Source organism: Arachis duranensis, chromosome 10 (assembly GCF_000817695.3).
Source record: "Arachis duranensis cultivar V14167 chromosome 10, aradu.V14167.gnm2.J7QH, whole genome shotgun sequence".
Lineage (NCBI taxonomy): Eukaryota > Viridiplantae > Streptophyta > Magnoliopsida > Fabales > Fabaceae > Arachis > Arachis duranensis.
The window spans coordinates 70,709,433-70,725,542 of record NC_029781.3 but is presented as its reverse complement, the minus strand read 5'-3'; the positions used below and the strand labels follow the sequence as shown (position 1 = coordinate 70,725,542).

The following is a 16,110-nucleotide window of genomic DNA, read 5'->3' as shown; positions in this document are numbered from 1 at the left end:
TATTTATGTTAGGTATTTCTCACCCCACATCATGGATCATGTGTTGACTGCTTTTCATAGGTCTTGGTTGTTTGTTGTGATGGTTGATTTGATGACTGATGTGATTGAGAGTGCAGTTGTTATTTCCAAGAAAAACTTGCTTTTTTTTTGTGTTATTACTAGGTGCTATATATGTCAAATCAACTTCTTTGGTCTATGAAGTTGGGGGCAGACCGTGATTTTCTTTTGTTTAGGGTTTATTTAGATTTAGATTCTAGGTATGGATTGCATCTATCTAAACACTAAGCCAATGAACTATAATTTACTTGATATATTAATATATTAATATTAAATTAATATAATATATGTATAAATATACTGTTACTATCTATACTAGAACTCCATTATCCAAGAAATTATATTGGATTTGATTTGATTTATAAGTTAACAATGATATTCTAACTATTTTCTATTGAATGTTATATATATTTTAGGTTGAATTTTTAGTTGATTTATTTGAGAATATTTTAATATTCTTTTGATATTGCTCATCTTTTTATTTCCATCCTGTTTGGGAATGATTGCTCTAATTGATTTGTTGATTGATATATTTATGTTTTGTTTAATTTTTTTTTAATTTTTTCTTTCCATGCATCTAAAATTCTGGGTTTTAGTCAGGTTAGATATGGTAATAGATGTCTTTTCCTATTCAGTTTGTTCCCAATGACTACATTATAGGTGTTTTTGAGTGTGCCTCATGTGCATATGCAAATATGTTCAAGTAGATTAGATGTTAGTGGGTTTTAGGGTATACTATTCTATCACTCTATGATTATTATTATTATGATTCTATGAGATTTGTTGGAAGGTGTCCTTTCTTATTTAATTGTTTCCCAGGGAGGATAGCATAGGTGTTCTCGATTGTGGTTGCTGGATATGTGTGTGATAGATAATAGATGATGTATACTATGTGATACATATTTTCCCACCCTTTCTTTGAGGTATTCAAATTCAAATTCAAATATTTTGGTGATTTGTTAACTTGTCTATAAAAAGGGCTCCTTGGTTGTATGATTCAATGCAACTCATTCCTTCTCTCAAATCCTTTGTTTCTGGTTTGTGTTTATCTTTTTAGTTTTCTATATTATGTTTGGTGGTTGATCCAATGCCTCCTCCCTTTGATTCTATCTCTAAGATCCACCCTCCAAGGGAGGCATGGAGACTCAAAGTTAGGGTACTAAGAACTTGGATTGTTCCTTCTTTTAGAAATCATGAAGTTGCAAATTCAATGGAAATTGTTCTTGTTGATGGAGATGTGAGTGGCTGTTCGATGTTGGTCTTGGGTTGATTTTATCTACAGTTTTCTTTCATCTTTTGTTTTTTCCGGTTTTTACTGTTTTCTGATTTTGGAATTTGTTGTTGTTTTTCTTATGCAGTCTAACAAAATACAAGCAACTGTTAAGAAGCAGCTCATAAATAGGTTTAAAGAGAGTATTATTGAGGGTCAAACATACCGAATGTCATATTTTAGTGTTGTTCCAAACCAGGGCAATTATAGGGCAGCAGAACATGAGTTTAAGTTGGTTTTTCTTAACCGTACAACTGTTATTCCTGTCCCTGACGATGATATCCCAAAGACATGTTTCAGTTTCTGTCCCTTTGATGAGCTTTTGAAAATGACTGAAGATTATGTTTACTTAGTTGGTAGGTTACTTTAAATCCTCTTTATGCCTTTTATTATTTTTTGTTTCAGTTTGTTGTGTTTTTCTTTGGTTGGTTTTTTATGGAAGTGTGCACTTTTAAACTGTAATTTTATTGATGTTTGTCTTTTTGGATAGATGTTATTGGTTTGCTGACTTCTGTTGGTGAAGAGAAAGAGTATGTGAAAGATGCGAAAGTGATGAAGATGATTGTTCTTGAGTTATCTTCAAAAGAGTTTGTTTGTTTTTTTTTTTGCCTTATGTTGATTATGTTTTTGCATTCATTAACTATTATTTATGTTGAGCACTTGTCTTTTAGTTTTTATTGGTGTTTTATGTTGAATTGTTAATGAATCTAAGTTTTTCAATAAATATTTGTTTTTTTAGGTTGACAATACGCTGTGCTCTGTTTGGGGAGTATGTGGATGAAGTGCATCGTTTCTTAGGTTCTGGCTATATGGAGCAGCCAGTTGTTGTGATCCAACTTGCCAAAGTTAAATTCTTTAGGGGTAGTCAATATTATAATGTTTACGCTTCCCAATTTCTTCTGGAATTTCTTTTCCTTATGTTTGTTCCCTATTTCTAAATATCTATTTATTTATTTATTATTTATTTACCTCGGTGTTTTGTAGGACAAGTTGGTCTCCAAAATGTTATGCATGCTACTCGGCTGTTCTTTAATCCAGATTTATGTGAAGTAGTTGATTTTAAAAATAGGTTATTGGATGCTATCTTGTTAAATAACATGTTTAGTTGGTTTATATTTTTGGTTACAGTTTTAACTTGGTTAATATAATTTCAGTTTATTCTCTTTATTCGTGTTTTACGTTTTGTTGGTACTGTTTTTTTTTTCTTGTTTTTAAACTGGTTTTTTCCTTTTTTTCCATGTAATTCTCCTGTGACGGTTAGTATGATTGACCAAGGTATGAATGGAACACAGCCATTGTTTATTGCTAATGAGGGCAAGGGTGTTTCATTGGAAGATGATTTTATGCGGCTTACTAGAAGATGCACTATTGATGAACTCCATGATAACAACGAGGTTTATTGGGTTTTTTCCATGTCTTTGGTCAATTTTGACTTAGATGTCCTTTCATGAAATATTTATACGAAGTTTATGTTTTCCATTCATATCTCACTGTTTATTTTTTATATTATAATAGGAGGGGTCTTTTGTGGTTTTTGGTTTTGTGAGATCAATTGTGGATGAGGGACCTTGGTGGTATTCAGCTTGTGTTTGTGGGAAGTCAATTCAGCCTCAAGGTGGTGCATATTATTGTGATTTTTGTCAGCACTATGTTACCAATGTGACTCCTAGGTACCTTGTGTTTATTCCTTTATGTGTGATGTTCTTTTCTTTTTTTATTTCTCTTTCCTGCTGTTGTTAATTTCTCCTTGTTCCAGTTTCCTAATTACAGTTATTTTGTTGTTTTCTTTTGTTTTTTTCTTGTATTGAAGTTTTTATTGGGTAATTCTTTGATGGTTAGATATAGGATCAAAATAGCTGTTGAGGATGACAATGGACATGGTGTATTTGTGTTATTCGATCGCGAGGCTGCTTACTTATTGAAAAAATCGTGTGCTGATCTGTTTGGAGAAGTTCAGAAGGATGCAAATGTATGGTTTATTCCTTTTTTTTTGTTTTGGTTTCTGTTGTTGAGTTCAATAGTGACTGAGATATGTTTGTGCCATGTATAACTGTTTGTTGAGTGTGTTTGATTGTGTATGTTGTGCTTGATTCCTCTAAGATATACCTTTTTCAAATTATTTCACAGGTTATTTGTGGAGATAGTTATCCTGTGATGTTCCAGCAATTGGTGGGTAAAAAATTGCTCCTTAAGATAGATACCAAGAGTGTTGGTGTAGACAAGTATTTTGGAACTTTCTGTGTGAGAAGAGTTTGTGATGATGCTGCTATTATTTCCATGTTTGAGTTACCTAACTATGATGCCGATGATGAGTGCACTCCATTGAAGGTTGCATCTACAAACTTGTGTTTTTTATTTTTTTTATTGTTTTTTAGTGTTTCTTGTTGTGTTTTTTCCGATTGTTTTTTTTTATTTGTTTATTTGTTGTAAATTGTGTTTAGGATGGTAAGTTGGGAAAGATCCCTTCAGCTGGGGATGAACATATTGTTGACAAGAGAGAGCCCTGTGAGGTGCTACATGAGGGTATCACTCTTGATGGGAATTGTTCAAGTATGAAGACAAACTACAAGCCTTTGATTGATTTTCTTGGTGAAAAGCGTGCTGTAGTTCCTGGATTGGATGATATAAGTACTGAAATTGATATTCTAAGAGAGGCAGGGAAAAGTGTTGATGATAGTGTACTTGTTGATGGGGAGTGCAGTTTGGAAATTGAGGGTCTCTTGAATTCTCCCCCCGTGGAAACTACGGTAATTTGTTTATTGGAGTTGAATTAAGTAAGAATGTTTTGCTTGGTTAAATTACATATTCTTTTCCATGAATTATGATGAATAATCAATTTAATTTGGTTGGAAAACTAAGATGGTTTGTCAATCTATGTGGTTGTGTCTTCTATGCTGTTTCCATTTATTCAGCCATTCTATTCTTTTTGCATTGTAGGATGTACTTTCTGCTGTTCTTGATGGATCCCCTGTTCACGTGATCAAGAAAGAGAATGTTTCCAATGTGCCAAGGGGTAGAAAAGCTAAAAGAAATCTGAAAAAATCATTTGATGATGCTGCTGATGAGGAACTTGGCCCAACTTCCAAGGTTCTCAAGAACCGTGATGTTTGAGATGTTAATAGAGCTGCTGGTTCTGCTGTGAAATATTTTATTAATCTAAGAAGTAGTTAATTTATATGCACTGAATCCAATGTAAGTTAGATGTGAAGATGCTGTCTGTGTCCCATCGTTTTTTTTTTCTTTTTGAGCTGTGTCCAAAGACTAGCATGGTTTCGTAGTATCGTTTTGTTTGTTTGTTCTTTGCTAGGGATTGTACACAGTGTCCTATGTAACTGATGTGATGTGGGCAGGTTATGGATTCTAGGTTATTTTGAAATTTGCACTTATGCAGTTTATTTATATATATGTATGTACTTTCTATGTACAACACTAAATGAAATCCAGCAGCTATTCTATTTATTAGTATATGTTAGTATATATTGTAGACTTCTAATTTCCTTAAACGTTGTTTTGTACTTGTTCAGGGTATCCTACGAAGATAGTTTTCTTTTCAGATTTTAAAGTGTTGCAGCTCGAGGATAATAATAATAATAATAATAATAATAATAATAATAATAATGTCAATAGGACAGGATAAACGTGTACCATTACTGCCAGTATCAAACAAGGAATTGGGAGTTATATAATATTCTTTTAGGGTGCTATGTGCTAGGTATAATGTGTTATTAGGTATAGCTGAGATACCATGAATTGTGACTCACCTTTTTCTATATGTTTTTGTTAGATTAGGATAACATTAATATTAGAGTTGTAGGTTTTAGATAGCTCCTCTTATTCCTGTTTGAGCTTTAATTTATAGATATTTATATATGTGTGTGTTTATATATATGTGTATGTGTATAGTTTTGTTTGTTAAAGTCATTTGTTGGTATCCTTTCACACAAATAAATGACTCAAGTATCATCTTGAAGATTCCTTATTCCATGGTGGTGTATTTATCTTCTATTGTTTTTTGTGGGATGAGTCAAGTTTAAATGTCTCAATTATGTGCTTCCGCAAGATTATATAGAAAAGAATGTTTAAAAAGAAAACGAAGTCAAAGATCTCAACACTTACGTACTTCGAGTAAATATTTTGACAAACTTCTCAACTACATGTTAGATATGGTTTATATTTTGGTGTGATCATTGTTGTTTGTGATATTTTGTAGGGAATGTTGTTGGTGAATTACGTAGTACTACGTCCACAAATATTATAGGTTCTTTTTCTTTTTTAACTAGTGGTTAAATATTGTAGATTTTCATTCCTTTTAGCCTATTATATTTGTTGTTGTTACTATGATTTTTTTTATATACGGGGTTTCTTTTTTAGTTTTCTTGTTTTTTATGATTTTTTTACTATTATCTTGTTTCTTTGTTTATTTATAAATGTTCTTTTCATTTGTTTTAAATATTCGACTATGTAGGTGTTGATCGAGATTCTAGCAGTCTAACACAAAACTTATTACCTTCAGGTATTATTGTATGTTTGAGTTCTATTTTAATTCTATATAACATAGTCTTATATTTTGTGTATATTGAATATTATTTTTTTTATTTAATATCCTATGTTTAAATTTATTTTCCTGAGTAATTTGTTTTTATTTCGTATTGTAAATGATATGTGTGTAACATGTGTTTAAAATATCAAAGATTAGTTATACTTACTCCATGATCAATTTTTTTGTCCCAAAAAAACAGATGAATCAGTTATATATGATCCTTCTATAAATACGTGTAATACATTTGGTTCTCTGATTGATCATCCTCTTTTCTTGCAAAGTGAGCTCCAAGGTACTTTTTATTTAAAATGTTTCATTTCGTTCTATGATAATATTTCTTTTTATTGTTCGATTTAATTTGTATGCATTGATTTATTTTATTTATTTGTACTAATTTTCCTCGCATGTTTATTATTATCTATTTGTTTTGTTGGATTATAAATGTGAAGATGTGATTTATAGCAAATTTAATTTTCTATATATATAAATGTAAATTTATATATGGAAAGGAAATTCCAATATAGGTGATGAAAGATAATAAAAATTTTGGTTTTAAATGTGATGATCTGTGAATGATTTTTTCACATCATTTTTGGTTTGTTGTATTTCTGTAAGCAATATATTGATAGATAGTTGTGATTTGTTCTCAATGTGTTTGTGGTGTAAGGTGATTGCATTGATCTTTCCTTTTGTTTGAAATCTGTACAGGCTGTCTTGATATTGGTGATGCTGATTACAGTTGTTCATTTTGTGGGGCAAACTTCTGGTTGTTAGAACGTGTTGAAAGATATTCAACAATAAATCAACCAGTATTTACACTTTGTTGCTCGAAAGGAAAAGTCCAATTACCCTATTTGAAAAGGCCTCCAGAATTATTGTGTAACCTGTTAAATGGTCGTGATAATAAGTCTTTGCATTTTCAAAAAAATATAAGAGCATACAATAGTATGTTTGCATTCACTTCTTTCGGATGTAAGGTGAATGACTCAATTAATGATGGTAGTGGACCTCCTCAATTTATCATAAATGGGCAAGTTTATCATCGAATTGGGAGTTTGCTACCATCCATTGGTGAGAATCCAAGATTTGCACAGTTATATATCTACGACACGCAGCACGAGGTAGTGAATCGCCAGGGAATTTTTGGGTATGTTCTTTTTAACTTCCATGATTGACTTTTAGTGTAGTTATTTTCTATTATGTGCGTATTATTGTTAATTTTTTGTCTTATACCACGGGTTAGAGGGATTTTATAATGATTTGTTCTATTATGTCTTCCTGTAGGCAAACAACTGAAATAGATAAGGAATTGATAGTTGGTCTAATGCAAATGATTGATGAACACAATGTTATAGCCCAATTGTTTCGGAGAGCTCAAGAATTTTATGAGGATCATCCTTTGCAAGAATTTTGTTTGAGATTGTTTTCTCAGCGAGTACATGATCCAAGAATTTACAATTATCCTTCATGCGATGAGGTTGCTGCTTTGATAGTTGGTGATTTCGAATCATCCGACTGTGGTCGTGATATTATTGTTCAGTCCAGCAGTGGTCAATTGCAGCGGATTTATGAAACTCATGCTTTGTACTTGCCATTGCAATATCCATTGCTTTTTCCTTATGGTGAGGATGGGTATCAGTTGAACATCCCATATCGAGGGGTTCAAGTTAGTTATGTGCGTGGAAGAAGGACGAGGATGTCTCTGCGTGAGTTTGTGAATTTCCGATTACAAATGAGAGAAGATGAGGGAAGCATCATTCACAAAGCTAGGAGGTTGTTCCAACAATTTGTTGTTGATTGTTTTGCATCGATAGAATCACAGAGACTCTTTGAAATTAGGAAGAAACAAAGTACAATTAGAGGGGAGTTTTTGAATGGTATAGAGGAAGCTATGCAGCGTGGTGATGTTGAAGCATCCTCAATTGGGACAAGGGTTATACTACCATCTTCTTTTACAGGTGGTAAACGTTATATGTTTAATAATTGCCAGGATGCTATGGCAATTTGCAAGCATTATGGTTATCCTGATTTGTTCCTAACTATTACTTGCAATCCAAATTGGCCTGAATTTCAACGATACACCCATCGTGAAGGGATTCCAATTGCTGATAGACCGGATATTTCTTGTCGAGTTTTTCATGCTAAGCTGAAGTGTCTTCTAACTGACATGTATACAATTGAGTTTCAAAAAAGAGGTTTACCCCATGCACATTTTTTGCTTTGGCTTGAAAGAAGGGACGTTTTGCAGAATGTTGAACTTGTTGATGAATTGATTTGTGCAGAATTACCTAATCCTGCAAGATTTCCTAATTTGTATAGGATGGTCACAAAATATATGATTCATGGTCCTTGTGGTAGGATACGGCCGAGTTCTCCGTGTATGAAGGACGGTAAATGCTCAAAATTTTACCCTAAGCAATTTGTGAGTGAGACTTCATTTGACGATGATGGGTATCCAGTTTACAAGCGTCGTGACATGGGAATTACTGTCAAGTTGTGTGGTACAGATATTGATAACAGATTTGTGGTGCCTTACAATCCATTGTTGTTAATGAAATATCAGGCTCACATCAACTTGGAGTTTTGTAACAAGTCAAATGTTATCAAATATCTTTTTAAGTATGTCAACAAGGGCCCTGATCGCTTGACTGCTACAGTGGACCAATCAATGAGTGGTCGCCAAGATTCGCAGAATTTGGATGAGATTAAACAGTATTATGATTGTCGTTATCTTTCTCCTTCAGAGTCCATGTGGAGAATTTTTGCATTTGATATACATCATAGATGGCCTGCTGTGCAGCGGTTGACTTTTCATTTGCCGAGTCAACAGTATGTTGTGTTTGATGATAGTGACATCGTTAGTTCAGTTTTTGTTCGGAATAGAGATCTTATGACGATGTTCATTGCTTGGATGTTGGCTAATAGGCGATATGCTGAAGGGCGATGTTTGACATATGTTGAGTATCCAAGTAAATTTGTATATGATTCAGAATCTAGGGAATGGATGCCAAGACGAAGAGGGTTTTCAATTGGTAGATTAAGTTTTGCTCATCCGTCTACAGGTGAATTGTTTTACATGCGATTATTGTTGAATGTTCAGAGGGGTTGCACCAGTTTCCGAAGTATAAGAACAGTTAATTCAATTGTATATGATACATTTCAAGATGCATGTTCAGCTATGGGTTTTTTGGTTGATGATAATGAATTTGTTTATGCTCTGAAAGAAGTTGCTGAGTTGTCGTCTGGAGAGCAGTTAAGGAAGTTTTTTGTGACATTGTTGTTGTCTGGTTCTATTGTGCGACCATTGTTTGTCTGGAAGCAAACTTGGAAGTTGTTATCTGATGGTATCATTTATTATAGACGACGAGAACTTGGAATTCCAGGTATGATTTTTTTTTTGCAACTGCATTGTGAAAGTTGTCTGACAGGAATTGTTTGTGTGTATATATAGATTAATATGCACGCGTGTTTGTTTGTGCACACATGTGTATAGAGACAAATAGTTTGTTTAAAATCTAGATGCTAAATCTTTATTTTGGGTTTCTAAGCAAGTTGTAACTGCAGGGTTACAAATGACTGAGGATGAATTACAGACTTTTTGTTTGATTGAGATTCAGAAGTTGCTCCAGAATAATGGAAAGTCGTTAAGAGATTATGCTGGTATGCCATGTCCAGATATTCAATTGGTTTCTCAATTCAACAACTCTATGTTGCTACGGGAAATGCAATACGATATTGATTTATTAATCCAGGAGCATGATTCAAATGTATTGAAGTTGAATGAAGAACAGAGAATTATATATGAGAAAATTGTCAATCGTGTTTGTAACAAAGAAGGTGGATGTTTTTTTATATATGGATTTGGCGGAACTGGAAAAACTTTCTTGTACAGGACATTGTCAGCTAGGTTGCGATCTGAGAGGAAAATTGTCATTAATGTTGCATCGACTGGAATTGCAGCATTATTGTTACCAGGGGGCAAGACAGCTCATTCAATGTTCAACATTCCAATTGAGTTAAATGAATGTACTGTTTGCAGGGTCTCAAAGGATAGTGCTAAAGCCGAATTGATTCGATGTGCTGATTTGATTATTTGGGACGAAGCACCAATGACTAATAGGTTGGCTTTTGAGGCATTGGATAGAACCCTTCGTGATATAATGTCGTCTGTGTCTCTTGTTAACAAAGATTTACCGTTTGGTGGAAAAATAATTGTTTTGGGTGGTGATTTCCGACAAGTATTGCCTGTTGTCCCCAAAGCTTCCAGGGCTGAGATTGTGATGGCCACTATTAATTCTTCAATTCTTTGGAAGCACTTTGAGGTATTAACCTTAACAAAGAATATGAGATTGGATAGTGCATTGGAAGAGGCTGTTGTAGAGGAGTTAAGATCCTTTTCAGATTGGATACTTCAAATAGGAGAGGGAAAATCTGGTGTGGTCATTAGTGATAAACTTTGTGTTGAAGTACCAACTGATTTGCTTATAGATGTTTCTGATAATCCAGTTGAAGATATTATAAATGTGGTTTATCCAAATATTGTTGTCAATTTTGCAAATCCAATTTTCTTTCAAGATAGAGCTATTTTGGCTCCAACGGTTGAAATTGTTGAAGAGATTAATAACTACATAGTTAATCTGTTACCGGGTGAAGAGAAGGAGTATTTGAGTGCCGATGTTATTTGTGGTAGTGATGCTTATGGTGATATTGATTGTAGTTGGATAACCACCGAATTTTTAAACCAAATTAGGTGTTCTGGGTTACCCAATCATTCTGTTAAATTAAAGAAAGGAGTACCTATTATTTTGCTAAGAAATATTGATCCAACTAGTGGGTTGTGTAATGGAACTTGACTTATTGTAAAAGACTTGGGATCAAATGTGATTGCAGCCGAGGTTGTTTCTGGTAGTAACATTGGTGATCAAGTATATATTGCTCGAATGAATCTCATTCCAAGTGATGCTGGGATACCTTTTAAATTCCAACGTAGGCAATTTCCAATAAGCTTGTCATTTGCAATGACGATTAACAAAAGTCAGGGGCAAACGTTATCTGTTGTTGGATTATTCTTACGGCGTCCAGTATTTTCCCATGGTCAACTCTATGTCGCTGTATCTCGTGTGAGGAGCAGAAGTGGACTAAAGATTTTGCTGCTTGATGAAAATTCAGAATTTCCAAATTTCACTGAGAATGTTGTTTTCACAGAGGTTTTTGATAAAATTTGAATGGCTTCTTATTTTGTTCAAGATTCAGAAGACTATAAAACTTTTGGTAATTTTTCCAAGTATTAATATCAGTTATGACTAATTATTATAGGAAAAAATATATATCTAATTAGTATTATATTTTTTATTGATTTGGATAATATTTCTTTTTTGTGTTTAACAAATAGTGGTTATAGTATATCAATTTTTATTTAAATGTTATGAAGATTTATTTAAGTGTGGAAATCAACTATGTGTTAAAATATTTTATTAGTCAACAATTACATATATTGCAAATTAAAATCTGATGTATTATCAAATTAAGGGATAGGGTCAGATATTTATGTTTCTTGTTTCTTTTCCTTAGAAGAGATCTGCCGTGTTCTCTTCATCCTCGGTGTCTAGATGCCAAATTACGCTCCTTCCCCACTGTTGCTGTTCCTCTCTGGCGATAGCGCTGTTTGTGTCAAGATACAACATTCGAGAGAGTGGGTTCATCTGTGGGGTCTCAATTGTATTAATTATCCCTAGCATGGCATCCTATTCTTGTTGCAGCAGAACTACCATGGTAGCGTTCTCTCCTTCACAGGCAGTGGGTCATCTTCACCATGGGACAACGGAACCGGGGTCGTTTTTTCTTTTCCCAGCCGTGGTACGGATTTCTTTATATACTCTTTCTAATTTGATTTCGCAACCTCCTTTTACCTTGAAATTCTGTCCAATTTATGGATTGTTCTAGGGTTTGACATTGAACATGTCTGGGTCTTTGAAATTTGTTGATTTGTTGATTTATCGTTTGTTAATTTAGTTTAATTTTGTTTTTCTTTTCTTGGCAAGTTAGGTTGTGTTTATAACAGTTTCGGTTCTCATTGTTTATGATACATAGAGTGTGGTTGAAGATGGTAGTTAGGTAATTCATTTAGAACATTGAATTAGTGTTCAGGGTAGGATAAATTGCAATAGGCTCTATGATTTGAAATCAAAATCGAGTAGGCTCTAAGATATGAAGTGAAAATTGATTGTCAGTCTTTTTTTTGTTGTCATAGTGTATAAGTAAAAGTATCTGCAACTATATCTACTTGCCTATGATGGTGTCTATTATATTATATGTAATAGGCAATAGACCATAGGATGTGGTGTAATATTTTATATATTATTTATTGTTCATTTACATTTATTATCACTCTTATTATTATTTCTATATAAATGGGTCACTAATGTGTTGTTCGCAGCCATTAGTTTTGTTTTCCCCTTTCTTTCTACTCTGTTGTGGACAGTTGATAAATAGATCCATACATTGGTGTGAAGGCATTCTATCATGAATACTTGTTTTCATTCCCTGGATAACATAACACCCTGGAGAGATGACTGGAGAATAAGAGTCAGGATTAACAGGGTATGGTCTGCTTCATATGGTGCTCGAACAAGAGATGACAATCTGATACACATGGTGTTAATGGATGATAAGGTAAGTCTCTCATGTGACCCCTTTTTTCTTTTTTTTCTGAGTTGTTTTCATATGTTACTACTTTTCCATATGTTTATTTCTGTTAATTCTTCTTTATTCGGATGTTGATTCTTAATTTACTTATTTAGCTGGAGTGACCTATTTTTTTATTATCTATAATTGATTGTGTTTTTTGTGATTATTCACAGTTAACAAAAATTGAAGCAACTATCACACAGTCTCTAATTCCATATTTTAATGAAGTTCTAGAAGAAGGTGATGTTTATGTGATTGCACATTTTACTGTGGTTCCAAACTCTGGGTTAACTAGGTTGACAAAGCACCGCTTTAGGATTATTTTCCATAGCAAAACAATTGTTGTACCAACCATGTCTATTGGTATGCCCAATGCTGCATTTAAGTTTACTTCAATCGATGAAGTAGTTGAGAAGAGATGTAATGAAGATTTCTTGATAGGTAAGCATGAGTTTTTTTTATTTAGTACTCTAAAATTTTCCTGCTGCCACTAATACCCTAAGAATGATCTGATTTTGTTTGTTCATATAAAATTCTCCACAAAAGCTTTTTTGTTGTTTGCAGATTTCATTGGGTTCATAGTTGGCGTACGTCAAGAAGCTGATATTGGTTCAGATGGGGAAAGAATGAAAGTTATAATCTTGGAAGTTGTTTCAGACGGGTATAAATTATATAAATATGCTCTCTATTGGGTTGTTTTGTTTTTTGTTTTAATTATTTAAGTTAGTGTTTTTTGGTTGTTTCGATTAAATTAAGGAAGAAGAAGATACAGTGTAATCTTATTGAAAGATCGTGTGAGGTATTTGATTTGTCTATGTTAAGAAAATATCAAAGACCACCAGTTGTGGTGCTAGAGGCTTTCAAGATTAAAGTCTTTGGAGGTTAGTTGAAGTAGTGTTTATTATTCATTGAAGATTTGTATAATATTGTTAATGTTAATGTTAACCAGTTATAGTTAAATTCTGTGATCTTTGGTGTATGTAGTAAAAAAATAATTAAAATTTTCATTGTCAGATTATGTGTGCCTGCAAAATGTGATTAATATTTCTACAGTTCTTATAAATCCTGATATATACGAAAGTGTGGAGTTTCTTAGCAGGTTGGTAACTTTTTATTCTGGAGTGGCTCTTCTTTTTTGTTTTGTATGTTGATTTTTTACCTGACGTTCCATAACTTATTTTTCTTTCTTTTTTTCCTATTTATTAGATTTAATGTTGCATGTTACGAGTTTTCAATATTTATTCCCATTGTATCTGGTTATCTAATAGCCAGTGTTGGTGATGATTCCGTTGACTGGAGAGCTATTCGGTCTATTGATCAACTAAAGAAAAACTGTCAGGTTTGTCACTATCAATTATGTGAAATTTGTAGTGTATTGAAAACACTACTTATTTTTTATTGTGAGAGTACATATTGCAATTTAAAGCAACAAGAACAAAAAGGGTTATAGTTGTTCCTGTCATTTATATGTTTCTTTTTTTTTTGTAGGATGGAATTTTCTATGTTATGGGAACAATTACAGAGGTTGTTGATGATTCAAATTGGTGGTACCATTCCTGTGTTTGTGGAAATGCTGTTGTTGCCGATGATAATAGTTATCATTGTGATATTTGTGACTCATGTGTGGAGCATGTGGTTTTAAAGTAATATTTTCTCTCATCCTATTTTCTTGTATTATGTCATTATGTGATGTGATATGGTTATATGATATAAGTAACTTTTATTTGTATTTTCTCTGTATTTACTTTTATAGGTATAGAATAACTGTCATTGTTGATGATGGAACATCATCTGCAGCATTCGCACTTGTTGATAATGCTGCAACAAAGTTATTTGGGAAAACCTGTGCTGAAGCTTTCTTGCATATGGAGAAAGAATTACACCTAGATTGGAGTGATATTTCAAGGGTAAATCTGTTTTTTTTTCATATCCTCAATTATTTAGTTGATATTTTAACGTGTCTGGTGATCACCTTATGTGACATGAACCAACTTCTTTTGCAAGGTTGATCAATCTAGCAGGGTTCCCCTATTCCATCGAATTATTGGAACTAAGATAGTGTTCAAAGTTAAGATGCACAGTGTTTTCGGACCACATTATTCTGATCAATTCAAAGTTGTTAACCTCTTTGGTGATGTAGCTGAACCATGTTTGCCTGTTCAAAGTCTTAATGTATGTGATTATATGTATATTTACTTTTAATATTCTTAATTCAGTGCTAAATGGTTACGCTAAGGGTTATATTTCAGAAATTTATCCATTGCCCAATCTTCAACCCAATATATCCAAGTTATTCAGCAGCTTCGTGTATTCAGAATTCAAGATGTCAAATTAGTTCGTCTGGTTTGATAGAAACTGAACCTATCGGGGAGATGCTTGGGGAGATTATCTCACTATGCTTTTCTCAACGAATTCCTGAAATTGTACGTTTTAAATATAGTTTACTTAGTATTATATTTTTTGTGTATAGTATCAGTTTGTTTACTGTATTTATACAATTGTAGATGTAATTTCATTTGGTAGTTGTTTATTATTGGAATCTTGTCTTTTTGTTTTTGTTTGCCAGGAATCACTGAAAATCCTTGTTGGCACTATTTCGTATGTCTTTGAGGATCATGAGTGGTGGTTAGCGACTTGTTTATGTGGTTCAGCTGTTTCGGTTGTGAATGGTTCACCCTATTGTGTAATGTGCCAAATTGACTGTGTTGACACTATACCAAAGTATACTACTAAATTGTTTAAGATTTATTGTCTGCGTTTTCATTTTTTATTGTGATGTGTTAATATTCTGTGGGTTTAAATAATGTTTATTTGTTTTGAAGGTACTCATTGAAGGTAATCGTGTCTTATAGAACTAGAAATAATATCTTAGTCCTTGGAGATTCTTTGGTTGCACGAATTTTGATGAAAAAATGTGCAACTCTGCTGGAAGAAAATCCAATTTCAGGACAGGTTCATTTTCTTATGTTTTATTATTTCTTTGAACATACAAATAAGAAACTAAAAAGTATATGTACTTAAGTAGTTGGTTTTTTGGTATTTGTTATAGAATGTGTCACTCTGCTTATTGATCTTATTTTTTATATTTTCTTTTTTTTTTCAGACTTTGGACAAGAAGATTGTTCCACAGGATATTATTTCTCATCTAATCGAAAAAAAATTTGCATTCATTGTTGATCCCAGGATTGTTGGATATGAGCTGAACATGGGTGTTTATATTGTAAGAGATTTCACAGATGAAAGTTGTATTGTTACTCTTTTGGAAAGTGTTACTCAGATAACTGATTAAAAGGTCCTTATAGTTTTTTTATTAAACTCTAAAATCATATTAGTGATATCTTTTTATTTACTCATGTATGTAATGTGATACGTTTAATTTGTCGGTGTAATTTTTATATAAATATTCATGTAAACATGAATATTTATCAGCTTATAAAATAGTTGAGTTGCATTATAAATTGTAAAATAAGTATGTTTATTAATTTAACGAAGTTGTGTTTGCATATATTAAATCAACAAGGTTGTGTTTCGTTTTGTGTTGGATAAGAATGAGGTG

General features: G+C 32.8%; 4 protein-coding genes across 4 annotated transcripts; all 4 read left to right on the top strand.

Moving 5' to 3' along the window:
* Positions 1 to 390: 390 nt before the first annotated feature.
* Positions 391 to 2,475, top strand: LOC127739649 (uncharacterized). Its single transcript, XM_021133652.2, has 5 exons — positions 391 to 1,294; positions 1,416 to 1,683; positions 1,818 to 1,914; positions 2,067 to 2,188; positions 2,312 to 2,475. The coding sequence occupies exons 1-5, from the start codon at positions 1,145 to 1,147 to the stop codon at positions 2,473 to 2,475; spliced, it is 801 nt and encodes a 266-aa protein (XP_020989311.2). The 5' UTR covers positions 391 to 1,144.
* On the top strand, positions 2,463 to 4,711 carry LOC107470193 (uncharacterized). Its single transcript, XM_021133651.2, has 6 exons — positions 2,463 to 2,721; positions 2,843 to 2,997; positions 3,167 to 3,296; positions 3,455 to 3,655; positions 3,769 to 4,074; positions 4,265 to 4,711. The coding sequence occupies exons 1-6, from the start codon at positions 2,590 to 2,592 to the stop codon at positions 4,436 to 4,438; spliced, it is 1,098 nt and encodes a 365-aa protein (XP_020989310.2). The 5' UTR covers positions 2,463 to 2,589; the 3' UTR covers positions 4,439 to 4,711.
* On the top strand, positions 4,440 to 11,092 carry LOC107470182 (uncharacterized). Its single transcript, XM_052255645.1, has 9 exons — positions 4,440 to 4,457; positions 4,635 to 4,677; positions 5,538 to 5,585; positions 5,793 to 5,840; positions 6,067 to 6,159; positions 6,576 to 7,014; positions 7,152 to 9,250; positions 9,432 to 10,580; positions 10,734 to 11,092. Exons 1-9 carry the CDS (start codon positions 4,440 to 4,442, stop codon positions 11,090 to 11,092), a joined length of 4,296 nt encoding a protein of 1,431 aa, XP_052111605.1.
* Positions 11,093 to 12,389: 1,297 nt separating this feature from the next.
* Positions 12,390 to 15,843, top strand: LOC107470183 (replication factor A protein 1-like). Its single transcript, XM_052255644.1, has 12 exons — positions 12,390 to 12,539; positions 12,728 to 12,995; positions 13,119 to 13,215; positions 13,311 to 13,435; positions 13,569 to 13,653; positions 13,761 to 13,893; positions 14,043 to 14,197; positions 14,308 to 14,461; positions 14,559 to 14,726; positions 15,121 to 15,275; positions 15,377 to 15,506; positions 15,658 to 15,843. Exons 1-12 carry the CDS (start codon positions 12,390 to 12,392, stop codon positions 15,841 to 15,843), a joined length of 1,806 nt encoding a protein of 601 aa, XP_052111604.1.
* The last annotated feature ends 267 nt before the right edge of the window (positions 15,844 to 16,110 follow it).

Excerpts from the sequence above, each read along its gene's own strand:
- LOC107470182 (XM_052255645.1), top strand. Across the intron at positions 6,160-6,575 it reads CTTGCAAAGTGAGCTCCAAG|GCTGTCTTGATATTGGTGAT; the intron begins GTACTTTTTATT and ends AAATCTGTACAG. Across the intron at positions 10,581-10,733 it reads TGCTTATGGTGATATTGATT|ACTTGGGATCAAATGTGATT; the intron begins GTAGTTGGATAA and ends TTATTGTAAAAG.
- LOC107470193 (XM_021133651.2), top strand. The coding sequence starts at position 2,590 with ATGATTGACCAAGGTATGAATGGAACACAGCCATTGTTTATTGCTAAT. Across the intron at positions 2,722-2,842 it reads AACTCCATGATAACAACGAG|GAGGGGTCTTTTGTGGTTTT; the intron begins GTTTATTGGGTT and ends ATATTATAATAG. Across the intron at positions 4,075-4,264 it reads CTCCCCCCGTGGAAACTACG|GATGTACTTTCTGCTGTTCT; the intron begins GTAATTTGTTTA and ends TTTGCATTGTAG.
- LOC107470183 (XM_052255644.1), top strand. The coding sequence starts at position 12,390 with ATGAATACTTGTTTTCATTCCCTGGATAACATAACACCCTGGAGAGAT. Across the intron at positions 12,996-13,118 it reads TAATGAAGATTTCTTGATAG|ATTTCATTGGGTTCATAGTT; the intron begins GTAAGCATGAGT and ends TGTTGTTTGCAG. Across the intron at positions 13,216-13,310 it reads TTGGAAGTTGTTTCAGACGG|GAAGAAGAAGATACAGTGTA; the intron begins GTATAAATTATA and ends GATTAAATTAAG.
- LOC127739649 (XM_021133652.2), top strand. The coding sequence starts at position 1,145 with ATGCCTCCTCCCTTTGATTCTATCTCTAAGATCCACCCTCCAAGGGAG. Across the intron at positions 1,915-2,066 it reads CTTGAGTTATCTTCAAAAGA|GTTGACAATACGCTGTGCTC; the intron begins GTTTGTTTGTTT and ends TTGTTTTTTTAG. Across the intron at positions 2,189-2,311 it reads CAAAGTTAAATTCTTTAGGG|GACAAGTTGGTCTCCAAAAT; the intron begins GTAGTCAATATT and ends GGTGTTTTGTAG.